The sequence below is a fragment of the Orbicella faveolata genome, unplaced genomic scaffold (genome assembly GCF_042242905.1).
Source record: "Orbicella faveolata isolate gen_17 unplaced genomic scaffold, um_ofav_v1 contig_46, whole genome shotgun sequence".
NCBI classification, from domain to species: domain Eukaryota; kingdom Metazoa; phylum Cnidaria; class Anthozoa; order Scleractinia; family Merulinidae; genus Orbicella; species Orbicella faveolata.
In genome coordinates this window covers 10,100,485-10,112,500 of record NW_028301576.1, presented here as the reverse complement: position 1 = coordinate 10,112,500, position 12,016 = coordinate 10,100,485, and the positions used below count along the sequence as shown (strand labels likewise).

At 40.7% G+C, this 12,016-nt stretch overlaps 1 protein-coding gene across 1 annotated transcript in view; it reads left to right on the top strand.

Annotated features, from left to right (window-relative positions):
- Nucleotides 1-12,016, top strand: part of LOC110050565 (nck-associated protein 1 homolog) — a 33,743-nt gene that overhangs the window by 18,388 nt on the left and 3,339 nt on the right. Inside the window, exons 20-33 of the mRNA XM_089277336.1 lie at nucleotides 502-571; nucleotides 1,068-1,187; nucleotides 2,208-2,347; nucleotides 3,049-3,180; nucleotides 3,717-3,795; nucleotides 4,245-4,281; nucleotides 4,447-4,549; nucleotides 5,323-5,444; nucleotides 5,919-6,016; nucleotides 6,364-6,457; nucleotides 6,988-7,070; nucleotides 7,804-7,887; nucleotides 8,369-8,450; nucleotides 11,408-11,451. Coding sequence (XP_089133462.1) covers nucleotides 502-571; nucleotides 1,068-1,187; nucleotides 2,208-2,347; nucleotides 3,049-3,180; nucleotides 3,717-3,795; nucleotides 4,245-4,281; nucleotides 4,447-4,549; nucleotides 5,323-5,444; nucleotides 5,919-6,016; nucleotides 6,364-6,457; nucleotides 6,988-7,070; nucleotides 7,804-7,887; nucleotides 8,369-8,450; nucleotides 11,408-11,451 — 1,288 coding nt within the window. The remainder of the gene's footprint in view (nucleotides 1-501; nucleotides 572-1,067; nucleotides 1,188-2,207; nucleotides 2,348-3,048; nucleotides 3,181-3,716; nucleotides 3,796-4,244; nucleotides 4,282-4,446; nucleotides 4,550-5,322; nucleotides 5,445-5,918; nucleotides 6,017-6,363; nucleotides 6,458-6,987; nucleotides 7,071-7,803; nucleotides 7,888-8,368; nucleotides 8,451-11,407; nucleotides 11,452-12,016) is intronic.

Genomic DNA, 12,016 nt, shown 5'->3' with positions numbered 1-12,016 from the left:
GATTCATAAAATAGTTTCTTTACTGAGCAGACAGGCTCTTGTCAGACTGGTCCTAAAGTGTGATGGGCGATTCAAAATTCACACGCGCTTTCGGGTGTGAAGATCTAATCACTTGATCGCTGAAATGGTTTTGGCGAGGTGATACGATGTAATAAAGAAACCTAAGTCGCGTAAAGGGCTTAATTTCTTTCAATACGTCAGGCACTCGATAGACAGGTTATAGCTCGGTTATAGTACTGTTGCAGCAACGTTTTCCATTCAGGATTTCTGCAACTGGGTATCTACAATGTGTCGGCGTTAAAAACTGGGGGGTCTATGCGACGGACGAACATCCTGTCCAGGGGTAGCAATACTCATATCCAGTTCATTCTCTGGAAAACGAGATAAGCTATGGTGGCTTGGGCCACTTTAGCCTGACTGCAGATTTTGCTTTCGTGTTAGAACAACACAAGTTCCAAACACCTGGTAACTAACTGTTTGTCTATGCTGTTTTATTGGCAGATACTCCATTGCGTTTCCACTGATTTGTGGTCACTTCATGTCGTGTACCAGCGAGTTTTGCCCAGAAGAGGTACAGTTTAGTTTGCGTAACTATTTCAATAACAGGCATGCCAGGTGTACTCATGGGGGCAGGAGAAGGGAAGATATGGCGTAATGCGTCCAAGCATGCCTCTCACACAATCTATCATTACTTTGCCAGCAGTAAAAACTGAACAAAGACCCTTTGATAAAGGGCTGCTAATTTAAAATTCTTTTGAATTATCAACCAGGATAGTAAGACTAATTTTAAGACTTACAAAATAATTTATATTTGGCAGCCATTTGTGAAAAGGGTCTGACTACAAGCGCAGAAAAGTCAATCATTCTGTAAATTGCTTTTAATGAATATCTGGCCGATGTAAATCAGCGGGTATCAACTCATCTTCGCCAACCGTAACTTGTCCTTATAAATTGATGAGTGCTATATTTTTAGTCACTGGTATTGAAAGCAGTTTAGAGTACGTCTGGACGTCGAGGAGTAACCTTTGTTAAGGATGTTTTCTTTTTGATTTGTTGACTCATGACAGCGCCATCCTATTGGAGACCGCAGTTTGTCTGCTGTGAATCTGTTCCTTGATTCTATGGCAAAGGAAGCCAGGAACATCTTGAGTCAGATGTGTCCGGATTATATTCAACTCAACCAGCAGGTTAGTAATCAACATTTAATTCTCCATTGTAGCGTTCACGGGAATACTTATACACACATGTATGTCAGGTAGTGAAACAAGCGGCCGGTTTAGTTAGTATTTACTGAAAGACTCTGAGAAGTTGCAATTCTTAATGTACTATCAAACGTGGCGAGAGGCACGGTGGTTCAATGGTTAGCGTGCTGGTCTCCGTATCGAGCGTTCTTAAAATAGTTGCCCCAGTAGGACGAAACGAAGTTACTTCATAGAGAATAAGTTAGTTTCAAGTAATTTATCAAACACGAAAGACCATGTTTGACCAGATTTCCAAACAACGAGAAGAGGGTTGAAAATACGACGCGCAGCGGAGTATTTTTGACAAACTTTGAGGTGTTTGGAAATCTGGTCAAACATTGTCTTGAGTGTTTGATATATCTTCTCAATCGAAACCAAAACTAAGGAGAAAACGAAAAATAAAATCGTAAAAATCTACGCTAATTAAGATCAGATATCCAAACACTGTCATGGTCGTGATTTCCCTTGTTTAAACTTGATGAATTATTAATGAGTTTGAGAAGAGTTGTTCTCATATTATGAAGAGCAAGCGTAGCCTACAAGTGACTCTCATTTGCATTTTCACAAACATTTGTTCAAAATGGTCGGACTTGTAGCGTGGCCAAAGTGGAGCAGGCAATTTCCGGCACCTATTGTGTACCTATGCCGTGATTGTCTCAAGTTAGAATAAGATACTCTGCGTAGCAAAAGTTCCTTGACGAGCGAAGAGCTCCTCGCCTGTTGGTCGCGCGAAAATTAAGGCGAGAGCCAAAACTGGACAGAGAGGAGGGTGGCCAGACTTTCGTTCGAACGGGATCAATCGCTACGCAGGCTAGAATAAGACTGTTCAAAGTATTAATCCTCTTTACCTATTGCCTTACATTTCTTGATTTTCTATATTTTCATCACCTGTCCTTTTGGCAATGTTTTAAAACTGGAAGTAGAAATTTTTCATTGCTGATTTTGTTGTCATTATTCTTGTTGAAGCTATGGCAGGTGCAAGCAGTTCGTCTGATGACAGAATTTTCTGCTGACCGAAAAAAGGACAAGAATAAGAAAAATGTGCAGAGTGAGTTTGTTCCACCCGGCAGTGAGAGCTTCAGAAAGACCAGAGAATCCTTGACAACGTGAGTTCCTTCCTTTGCAACTGTTTGGTTGGTTTTCCTTAAGCTTGGTTCTCGAAAGAAAACGTGAAAGCTCAGAAGACCGGGTTGTTCAAAGCCCGATTCAGCTAATGCCGAATTAGCGAGAATTTTGATATGAGTTTTGTAACTTTCCGGTGAGGTTTTCTGTTTATGTTGTCTGTCCTTCAGTTTTGAATTTGAATTTGAATAATCTCAAAGTACACCGTGAAAACATGAGCAGTAAAAGACATTTTCTTACAAGAAAAATAAATACTTCGGGTAACTTTTAATGTTTATTTTGTGCCAGTAGCGTTTTTTGCTTGTGTCGATTGTAAAAACTAGTTAACTGAAGGGGTCCTATGACGGAGAATTTGCTGTATTTTGACTCAAAACTGTGTCAAAATTGTGGCTAGTCCTTTCCTTACAGGGAAAATCACTCGGTGCCCAAAACACCAGCATGAAGGTATTGAGAAAATTGTTGAAAGGATCTCTAGAAAGTTGGAATTGGATTTTCGTTTTTTCCTAGATACAAGGGAAGAATTTGACATAGCTATCACGAGACTTTTTCAAGTTTAGATCAAAACCTCGCACATACCAACTCTCGGCAACACGCCTGTTGACAATATTATCAGTGTGCAAGTCTGGACTGTAGCGTTTAGTTTTTTTAGTTTTTTATTGATCTAAAATGTCTGTTGCATTCCTAGGTTGGATCGAAAGCTAATTGCTTTGACGGAAGTCTGCCGCGGGATCACCTACACAGAGGCCATTCCGGTGTGGGAACACATCTTTGCTCCTCGGGAATATCTCAGCTCTCAGCTGGAGGAGTTCTTCACAAAGTAAGCCTAAGATTAAAATATTTTGATCTTCCCTCATAACGACATAAGACATAAAACAACACAGCTATTGGTATTGAATATATTCCTTCGGATTTTTTGTTCAACACGATTACTGCCAATAAGCAAAGAAATTTAAGCTTTACTCGACAACTTGAGACCTCAGGATTCACATTTGTTACATTGCAACCATTTTCATGCCTCCATTGTTAATGCAGTAACTGGCCCTAAGGGAAACAGTAAGTTTTGTTTCCCCGAGATCGGCGCTTTCAAGGTGCACGACCTGATCACGTGCAAGTCGAAAGTTCAAGTTGTTGGTTCCCTTGGGAGTTAGTGAGTTTTTTCGCCTTACTGAGTTAGTGAGTTTTGACCCATGACACCTGACACGTTCTCCTCCAATCGGAAAACGCATTTGAGTTGGGAGGTTTAGCAACGTCTGTTATTCTCACGTCCTCCGGATTCTTGTGGTTTGTCCAGGCTGTTCTGTCTTAGGGAGCCTTTACGAAATTCGACAATAACTTAGAAATTACCATTGGCAGGTCTGTGGTTACCATGGCCCAGTTTGATCAGGATAACCTGAGGATTGCTCGCCCCTCTGAAGTCCTTGGAAATATCAAGGTATGGTCTTGTAAATCTGTGTTTATTCACTGTTTAGAGAGATTTCCAACGGAAAGACGTAACACTGAAACAAAACAACCACTCTGGCCAGTCACAAATTACGCAGATAATCCAGTCTACCAATCAAAACTCGAAGCGAATACATGCAGCCGGCGTGAAGCGCGGGAAAACGTGTGCGAGCGCGTCATGACTTGTTCTTTTCTTACTTCTGATTGGTTTAGGAAGTGGCGCGAGTTTTTATTTTTGTATACCAACCACTAAGTGCACTAATGCAAACCCAGTGCAAATGTGAATTTCTGTCGATCATTTACAGTGCTGTTTGGTTTTATCAAAGAATTAATATCTCTGTATACGTTTATTTCGTTTTACTCTTTGAGTTGAACAACAGCTATCAAAACTCAAACAACCGACAGTTTAATAGTGATGATTTCTAAATCCTGTTTCCACAGGCAATGATGGCTACGTTGCGGAGTCTGGAAAACTACAGTAAGTTCCTTCCCTGATAGGTTATTCATAATTATTAGCGTGTTCCGTTGGAAATCACGAATCTGATTTATTCTTCTTGTCCATTGGATGAAAGAACCTTTTCGTTTTGATAAGTCTTGGGAGTGGAGGATGAAAATCTCACCATTTGCTTTGTTTTCCTAACAGCTGGTGTGGACATGGCTCGTTTGTTCAATCACGTGCTGCTACAGCAAACACAGCCTGAGGACAGCCAGGGAGCTATCACCATCACCAACATGTACACAATATGGTCAGTCCAGCTTCTGTCACGCTAGGTCACGCCACTGTAGGTCACGTTATCCGATCACACTAGTTATCACCATCACTAACATGTACACAACATGGTCAGTAGAGCTTCTGTCCCGCTAGGTCACGCCACTCCAGGTCACGTTATTTAGTTAGATCCTATCACACTAGTTATCACCGTCACCAACATGTACACAACATGGTCAGTCCAACTTCTGTCACGCTAGGTCACGCCACTCTAGGTCACGTTATTTAGTTAGATCCTATCACACTAGTTATCACCATCACCAACATGTACACTACCTGGTCAGTCCAACTTCTGTCACACTAGGTCACGCCACTTAAGATCACTCCACTCTAGGTCACACCACTCTAGGTCACGTCATTTAGTTAGGTCCTATCACACTTTGTCACATGCTTTGTAGATCCTGCCACACTAGGTCTTGTTATTAGATCTTGTCAGGCCAGGTTACCGTACTATTTTAGGCTACTCTCGTGCTGTCCAATAAAGTATTACAAATGTTTTAGCTGACCAGGCCTTTCAATTAACATTGAACAGGATCGAGGCCCGGGGGTTGAGGTGGGGAAAACTTTTTGGCGTCCACCGGCTCAGGAACTTAGTTTAGTAGTAGAAAACTGAAGTGCCAATTCTAGGCGTGTTGTTCATTTGTTTAGTGTAGTATCAATGGCATTTGAGCGCCTTTCATGTTGACGGTTTAAGCCTTTTGTTTTTAACACAAAGAAAACAGGAGTTTTATTCAAGATTTTTGTTATTAGGTACCTTGATGTGTTCTTGCGGCGCGTAATGACGGACAACATTGTATTCTCTCCTCGCCGTCGTGCTTTTGTCAACAAACCTGGTCAGGCATTTAGAGCAGAGGAGTATACAGATGTTAAAGGTCAGTGGACTTATCTCATGCGTGGTGGCTGAACTGGACATTTACTGAGTTTACATGAAGTAACAACCGCGTAACTGAATTTGTTTCTTCAAATCTTCTTTCTCGCCATGTAAACTGGTTACAGGTCACTCCTGAGTCCTTTGCCCGAGAGGAATCTAAACAATGTTATGTTTAGTTGGTTTCGCGCAATACTGTCAGGGTTTCCACTTGTCTAAGTGTCAAGGAAAAACATTTTTTTCATAGGGGAAAGTGAGGGAAATTCAGTACCTGGTCAGGAAATTCTAATTTCTTGTCAAAAAGTGAGGAAAATAGGGGAAAGTTATTGAAAGGTTAACTGCAGGCTCTGATGATGAGTTGCTGTTAACGACCGTCTCACTATGTTAACTAAAGATAATTTTCTAGTCTGTAAAATGTCGGCTGTTTTTGGTTTTCTTCATAGTTAGCAACCCTGGGTCTGTTTTCGTTTACTTTCAGAACTACAAGCACTCGCTGAACTGCTTGGAGCTTATGGGATGAAATATTTGGGACAAAAGATGATGCAGCAAATTGCGAGCCAAGTTGGCGAGATTAAGGTTTTTAAACATCTTTTTCTGCCCATTTTAGAAGTTAAAATACATGTAGATGACGTTTTCGAGAATGAAGAAGTTGTTTCCGTTCACATTGGCTCCATCACCAAAAATGCTGAGGACTCGGTGAGCAATGTGGCATGACTCTTTTTTAACGCGAGACCCCCGTAATGTATCCCACGAGGACGCCTTGTTTTTGCGTGCAAGATCCCCGCGTTATACCCCGGAGGACACCAAGTTTTTTATCGGAAGTACCCCACGTTAGGCTCTATCCCAAGGGAAGCAAACGCCGAACACGAGGCATATTTTAATGTATTTCTCACTAATGATTTTGTCTTGTTCCCTGTGTTCAGAAACTCGTTGTTCAAAACAAAGATGTGTTGACCAGCTTACGGACAAGTTTTGACAAGCCAGAACAATGCATGGAGCTCATCAGAAGGCTGAAAAGTACGGCAAATAATTGAACCATGAATGTAACGCAACTCTGTTGCTGGAATAGAGCGGTTTTTAAATCGAGATCGTTAAACTAAAAGTTGTCACTGTGGCCAATCACAAAGGATACAGACAATCCAGAGAACCAATCAAAACTCTGTTGACAAATACATGTAGCAGACGCGAAGCGCGGGAAAACGTGTGTAAGCGCGTCACGATTGGTGTTAGTCTTACTTCTGATTGGATGACAAAGTGGCGCGAGTTTTCTTAGGCCAATCACTTTTTAGCGTAGTGATGCAAAACCATAAGAATATGCGAAACTGCTCAAAGCTGCAACACCATGATTGCTATGATTTTAAATTATTGCTGTGTGGTCCAACAGTAAACTCTACAAAATAATGATCTGAGAAAAAAGGTTAACTGACATTAATTTCCTGAGCGAAACATTGACCGAGGGAGAGTGTAGTAGAACTTGACGGTAACAAGCTTTCATCAGGCATGTTCCGTGATGTCATCATATTAATTTGATTTTTCCTTTGGTTTAGGTATTGAAGACCTTGTGGCTAGAGTTGTAATTGTTGGCGTTATTTTAACGTTCCGTTCGCTGACTCAAGAAGCCCTGGAAATGGTATGTTGACTGTTGCTGGAGAACCACGGAAATCTTGTTCTACCGACTTTCTCACATCACGGGCAGTTCTTATTTTCCCTGATTTCCTCGAGCGGGAAACAAAAATAAGCGAGAAAGCACAAAATGACCCCGCGAAAAAATCGAACAGATGGACAAACAAAGTCATAGAGAATGACCTGCCCTTTTTCCTCACTGTTTTTTTATTATTATTATTTAATTTTTCTTTTTCTTCTCATTCGCTTCTCGCAGTCTACTTGTTTACGAGAAACTTTTTTGAGGCCCCGTGCAAATTACGCCGGAGAAATTTGAAGACGGCGTGTTCACTCTGAAAACGCATCAAATGTTTTCCGTTCACGCTTCGCCGGAGACAATCAGCGGCCATTTTGGATTTGTGTTGTGATTTGTGAGGAAAACTCGGGCAGGGAAATCACAGGATTATCGTGACGTTATAACTTTCGTATAACTCCGATTTCAAAATGTTTTCCCTCCACACTAAAACGCACAGCCGGTTTTTAAATTCCTCCGGTTTGAAGAGAGTTTTCGTAGTCCGTTTTCGTGACGGATTAGTGTGGACGACAGCCTAACCGTAGAAATAAAGCTGCATTTCCAAATTTCCTCAGCGAAGTGAGGAAGGAACCTCAGATTATTGGCTTGTCTATTCTGGTACTAAATAGTAACTGTTTGTAGGGCGCTCTATTTCTTGTTGTTACTAAAGATTGTTCGTTTTACATAGGTTCTAAAGAAGAGGGTGCCATTTCTCATGAACTCCATTGTGGACTTTAAAGAGCATTTCCCTCACGGCAACAACGACCGACCGGTTAGTGAAACTGATCACCATGTGCTCACTAGTGATCACTCACTTCATTTAAAATTACAAAATCAAGATATTTTGAAGTAATGCACGGCCTGGTTTACGTGATTGATCGAAACAAACAACCAAAGGAGACGACATTCCGAGAGCATTTCGTCCTTGACAGAAGCCTGTACGCTGTGGATTCCATTTTAAGAGAGCTGGAGACATCGCTTCTGGTTCCGTATTTCTGTCGACTTACAATTAACACACTTTTCGCCAATTTTGTTCATTGTGTTCCCAAAATAACCCTTAACCCCTTTTTTCAAAGTGACCTATCAAACGCCCATGTAATATCTAATTCTCTAACTGTTTTTCCAACATCTGAAGTGTTAAATTTGAGATGGAGGATAAGCACAGTAACACCGAAATCGTTAATTTGTTGTAGGATGTTATATGCTGGATTATGTCGCTAGCAGGTATTCATTCTTGTTATATCTTGTTCCAGCTTGTTGAAGAAATGGCCACATCAGCTGGCTTGCAGTGCGAGGTAGACCCAGTCCTCTGCCAAGCTCTCCGTGCCCATAAAGGTGCGTGCGAGCACGATAGTGTCAACAGCTCTACTTGAGTAGCAGTATTGTAAAATTCACAAATAGATTCTATGTTACCGTGCGTCCGTTTAGTTATGGATCACAGATACCGTCCAGACGACGATCGAATAGTATCCCATGATGCAATTTTCTACGTACGTGACGCAACATCGAAGTTATCATGGATTTCAGCGTGGAATAACGTGGTTTTCTCCGCGGTCTATTTCTTATTTTTATTGCAGTAAAAGGTTAGAAAAGTGCATTATTTAAATCTTTGACGCGATTATAATGATTTGCAAATGTTTAAGAGCGCGGCCTTATTATAGTATTCTTGTCGTTGATCGTGTTATGTGACTATTCGCATCACAAAGTGTTTGTTGACCCGTAACAAGGTCATGAATATTCGCTTTTCTTTGCACAGTATGTTGATGTCTTCGATTTTTGGGCATCACGCCACAAAATATAGACATAATGATGATTTTTGGCAAAGAAGTACCGAGAAGTACCCACATTTTTATGACCTTTCAAGCGATCGAAGTGGACTGAAATTTCGTAACATACCAGTGCAATTACCAGTGTTGCGTGTGTGAATGTCTGCTTAAAGTCTCAGTTCGTTTGGCGCTTTATTCCCGAGCTTGGTCATCTTTTAGAGTCAAAATGATTATTTTCGAAGGTGTTTTGGTTACTATTCTTTCCGAAACTGCAAAATGCTCAGCAGTGATAACTAGCCTTTATTAAATCCATTTTGAAATCACTGGTTATCCTTGCAATCTGATTGGCTCTCAATGGTGCGATTTATTCACGAATCGCACTATTTTTTGCTCTAAATCGCATCTTTTTCTCAGCCATTGCGAATGGGACAGTAAAACAAAACAACAAATCAGATTTCAATATTAGTTTAAAGTAAACAATAAAATTTCAGGAAAATGAAAGGCAAAAAGCCATTGTGTGGAGAATTTAGCAACTAGTATTGCCAAAACTTTGTTGTTATTGTGGTTTTTTTTTTCCAAAAAACTTGACGAATGTAATTAATTACAGTTTCTAAATGACAATTATCAGCTCCTTCAGGCTGAACACCTACTTTAATGGAAGTTTCCAACTTTCAGTGTCCATTTTGACGAATATTTTGGCGATTTTTCTTCAACATCTGCTCAAAATCCGTATGATACCGAGTCCAGTAAAACATAAACAAACGAAAACCACACAAAGACAAATTCAGGGCCATCTCAAGAAGGTAGATGTTTCCAGGTTTCTGGTAGTTTCAAACGAAGCAACAAAAGAGCTCAATTCTGTCGCTGTGAATAAACATAGTCAAAATACGCCCCGCTCCACAACCCAGCGAATGAATGAACGTCTTACGAAGCTGGTGTTAGTCCCGCCATCAAGGAAATATCTTGAAACAAATGGCGCCGCAAGAACTTGACAAGGTCCTGAGTATTGAGTCCTTCGCCGAGGTCACAAAAAGAAATGGAGATGATAACGAGCTGGACTCCCTTTAAAATCATGCCATTAAACGGTATGAAAGAAAAAAACGTACCATCCACTGGGCATCGTGCACTCGAGGGAGTTTCACAACTCAAAAGAAATCCATCGCAGAATTAAGCAGGATGCACCTTCAAATTCCTTCTCCAAAGACAATGAAAAGTCTCAGCCTCAACCACAGAAGAAAGAAAGACCTTCCATCATTGATTCAGGCGATGAGAATTGAACTTTTATACCTGAAGCAGACTATTTTCGTTCTGACTTCAAAACCGCTTGTTTCTTTGTCATGCTCGGATGAGTTTTCGTCACATGACATCGTTTTGCATACTAAATGAGACGTAAAGGCGTTTCCGGTTCCGCTTTTTTTTTTTTAACAAACCGGCTACTGGAACAATACACCAAAAGTCTAAAAATTAAGGCGATAAAATTGTGCGATTTCAAAATGGATCTAATAAAGTGGCAATTGAACTTCATGTCGTGCAATTTTGGTCTGAAATCATACTTGTGATTTCAAATCGAACGAGCGCTGCGCGCTCGTTCGATTTTGAAATCACGCGTATGATTTCAGACCAAATTGCACTCCACTCAGTTCAATTACCATTATTAATAACGGAGTGTTTAACTTCGTAAATTTCAATAGTTCAATGGAGCCAGCAAACGGCACAACACGGAACAAGTCTGCTAAGAAGCGGACAAGAAATGTCAAAAGAAAAATCAGAAAACCCCTGAACTTCTCTTCGGAGAATATACCTGTTGTAACTTATTCGTATCAGCACAGGGCTTCTTACCCCAGCGAATAATTCGTCCGTAGGCGAATTCACAACAACCACAGGAACGAGAGCTCTTCTTCGTTCGTCTATGCTTTCCACATGGCTTATATGTATTTCTCGACAGACCAACGAAACACAAGTAAAACCTTTCACTGTAACGGCAAAATTCTCCTTTGAAACACATTGAATATAAATTAACTCGGTACTCTTAAAAGCAGAAGCCACGGAATCCAGACAAGTGTGAAAGCACGCCATAGCTTCATCCTGAGAGCGTGGAATGAATGATGACGTCACGTACGCGGGGATAATATAAGTCTAAACCAGATGCATCATGGGATACTATTCGATCGTCGTCTGGATGCCGTCAAAATGTGGCAAAATAAAGCCTGAAGAAAATTTACGAGCCTTTGAGTTTCAGGCTTTATTTTTGCAACTGCCAAAGTTGCGTGCACACCCGCCATGATCTCTCGTCTCTTTAAAATTTTGTAAGATGTCGAAGATGTCAGCTTTAAAAATAGCCGATGTGTAGTCAGGTTGCTCTCAGAGTATCTCTGTATAAAATCCTTGAAATGTATTTCTACATAATGGTTCTTTCGTCATGTCTCGCCCCAGCCATACATGTTAAAGTACGTCTGCGTATTAGGCTAATAGCATGCCAACTTCTTTTGATTGTGACTTTCTGTATTTGCTGTCGTCTTGTTACAGAAAAAAAGCCTGAAGAGGACTCTTTGATCTGGGCCTTATTCCTGGTGAGTGCTGTGGTACCTAGAGAGATAACCGAAAAATGTGTTGACTTCCCTTCTTCCGTAGTGTAAGCTTGTTTTGGCGACGAAATTATTACCGCAATTATTCTTAAAACTAACGAAAAGGAGGAAATCACGGATAATCACACTGATCGTTGCAAAGTATTTTGAGTATACCATTCACTTGAGTCTTCCTCAGCTATAGAATGTGGAAAACTTTGGCACTAGTAAGAAAACGAATTCACTTCACTTTTCTCACCTTAAGGTTGTGCATTATTTTCTTGGTGCATTTTTTTTTTAATTATTTTAACATTTTTACAGCATTTTTTGGTAATTGCCCACCCCCCTCAAAAAAATAAATGGTCTGTCCCTCAGCGTAATAAACATGTGTGTAGTCCCTGGCGTTCTCATTGAAACACACTGATCTTCCTTCCACGTGCAGTAAGCTTACATGTGATTGAGGTTTGTCATGCTTATAATTGCCCACCCCCTCCCCCCTCAAAAAAATAATGGTCTGTCCCTCAGCGTAACAAACGTGTGTAGTTACTGGCGTTCTTATTGAAGCACACTG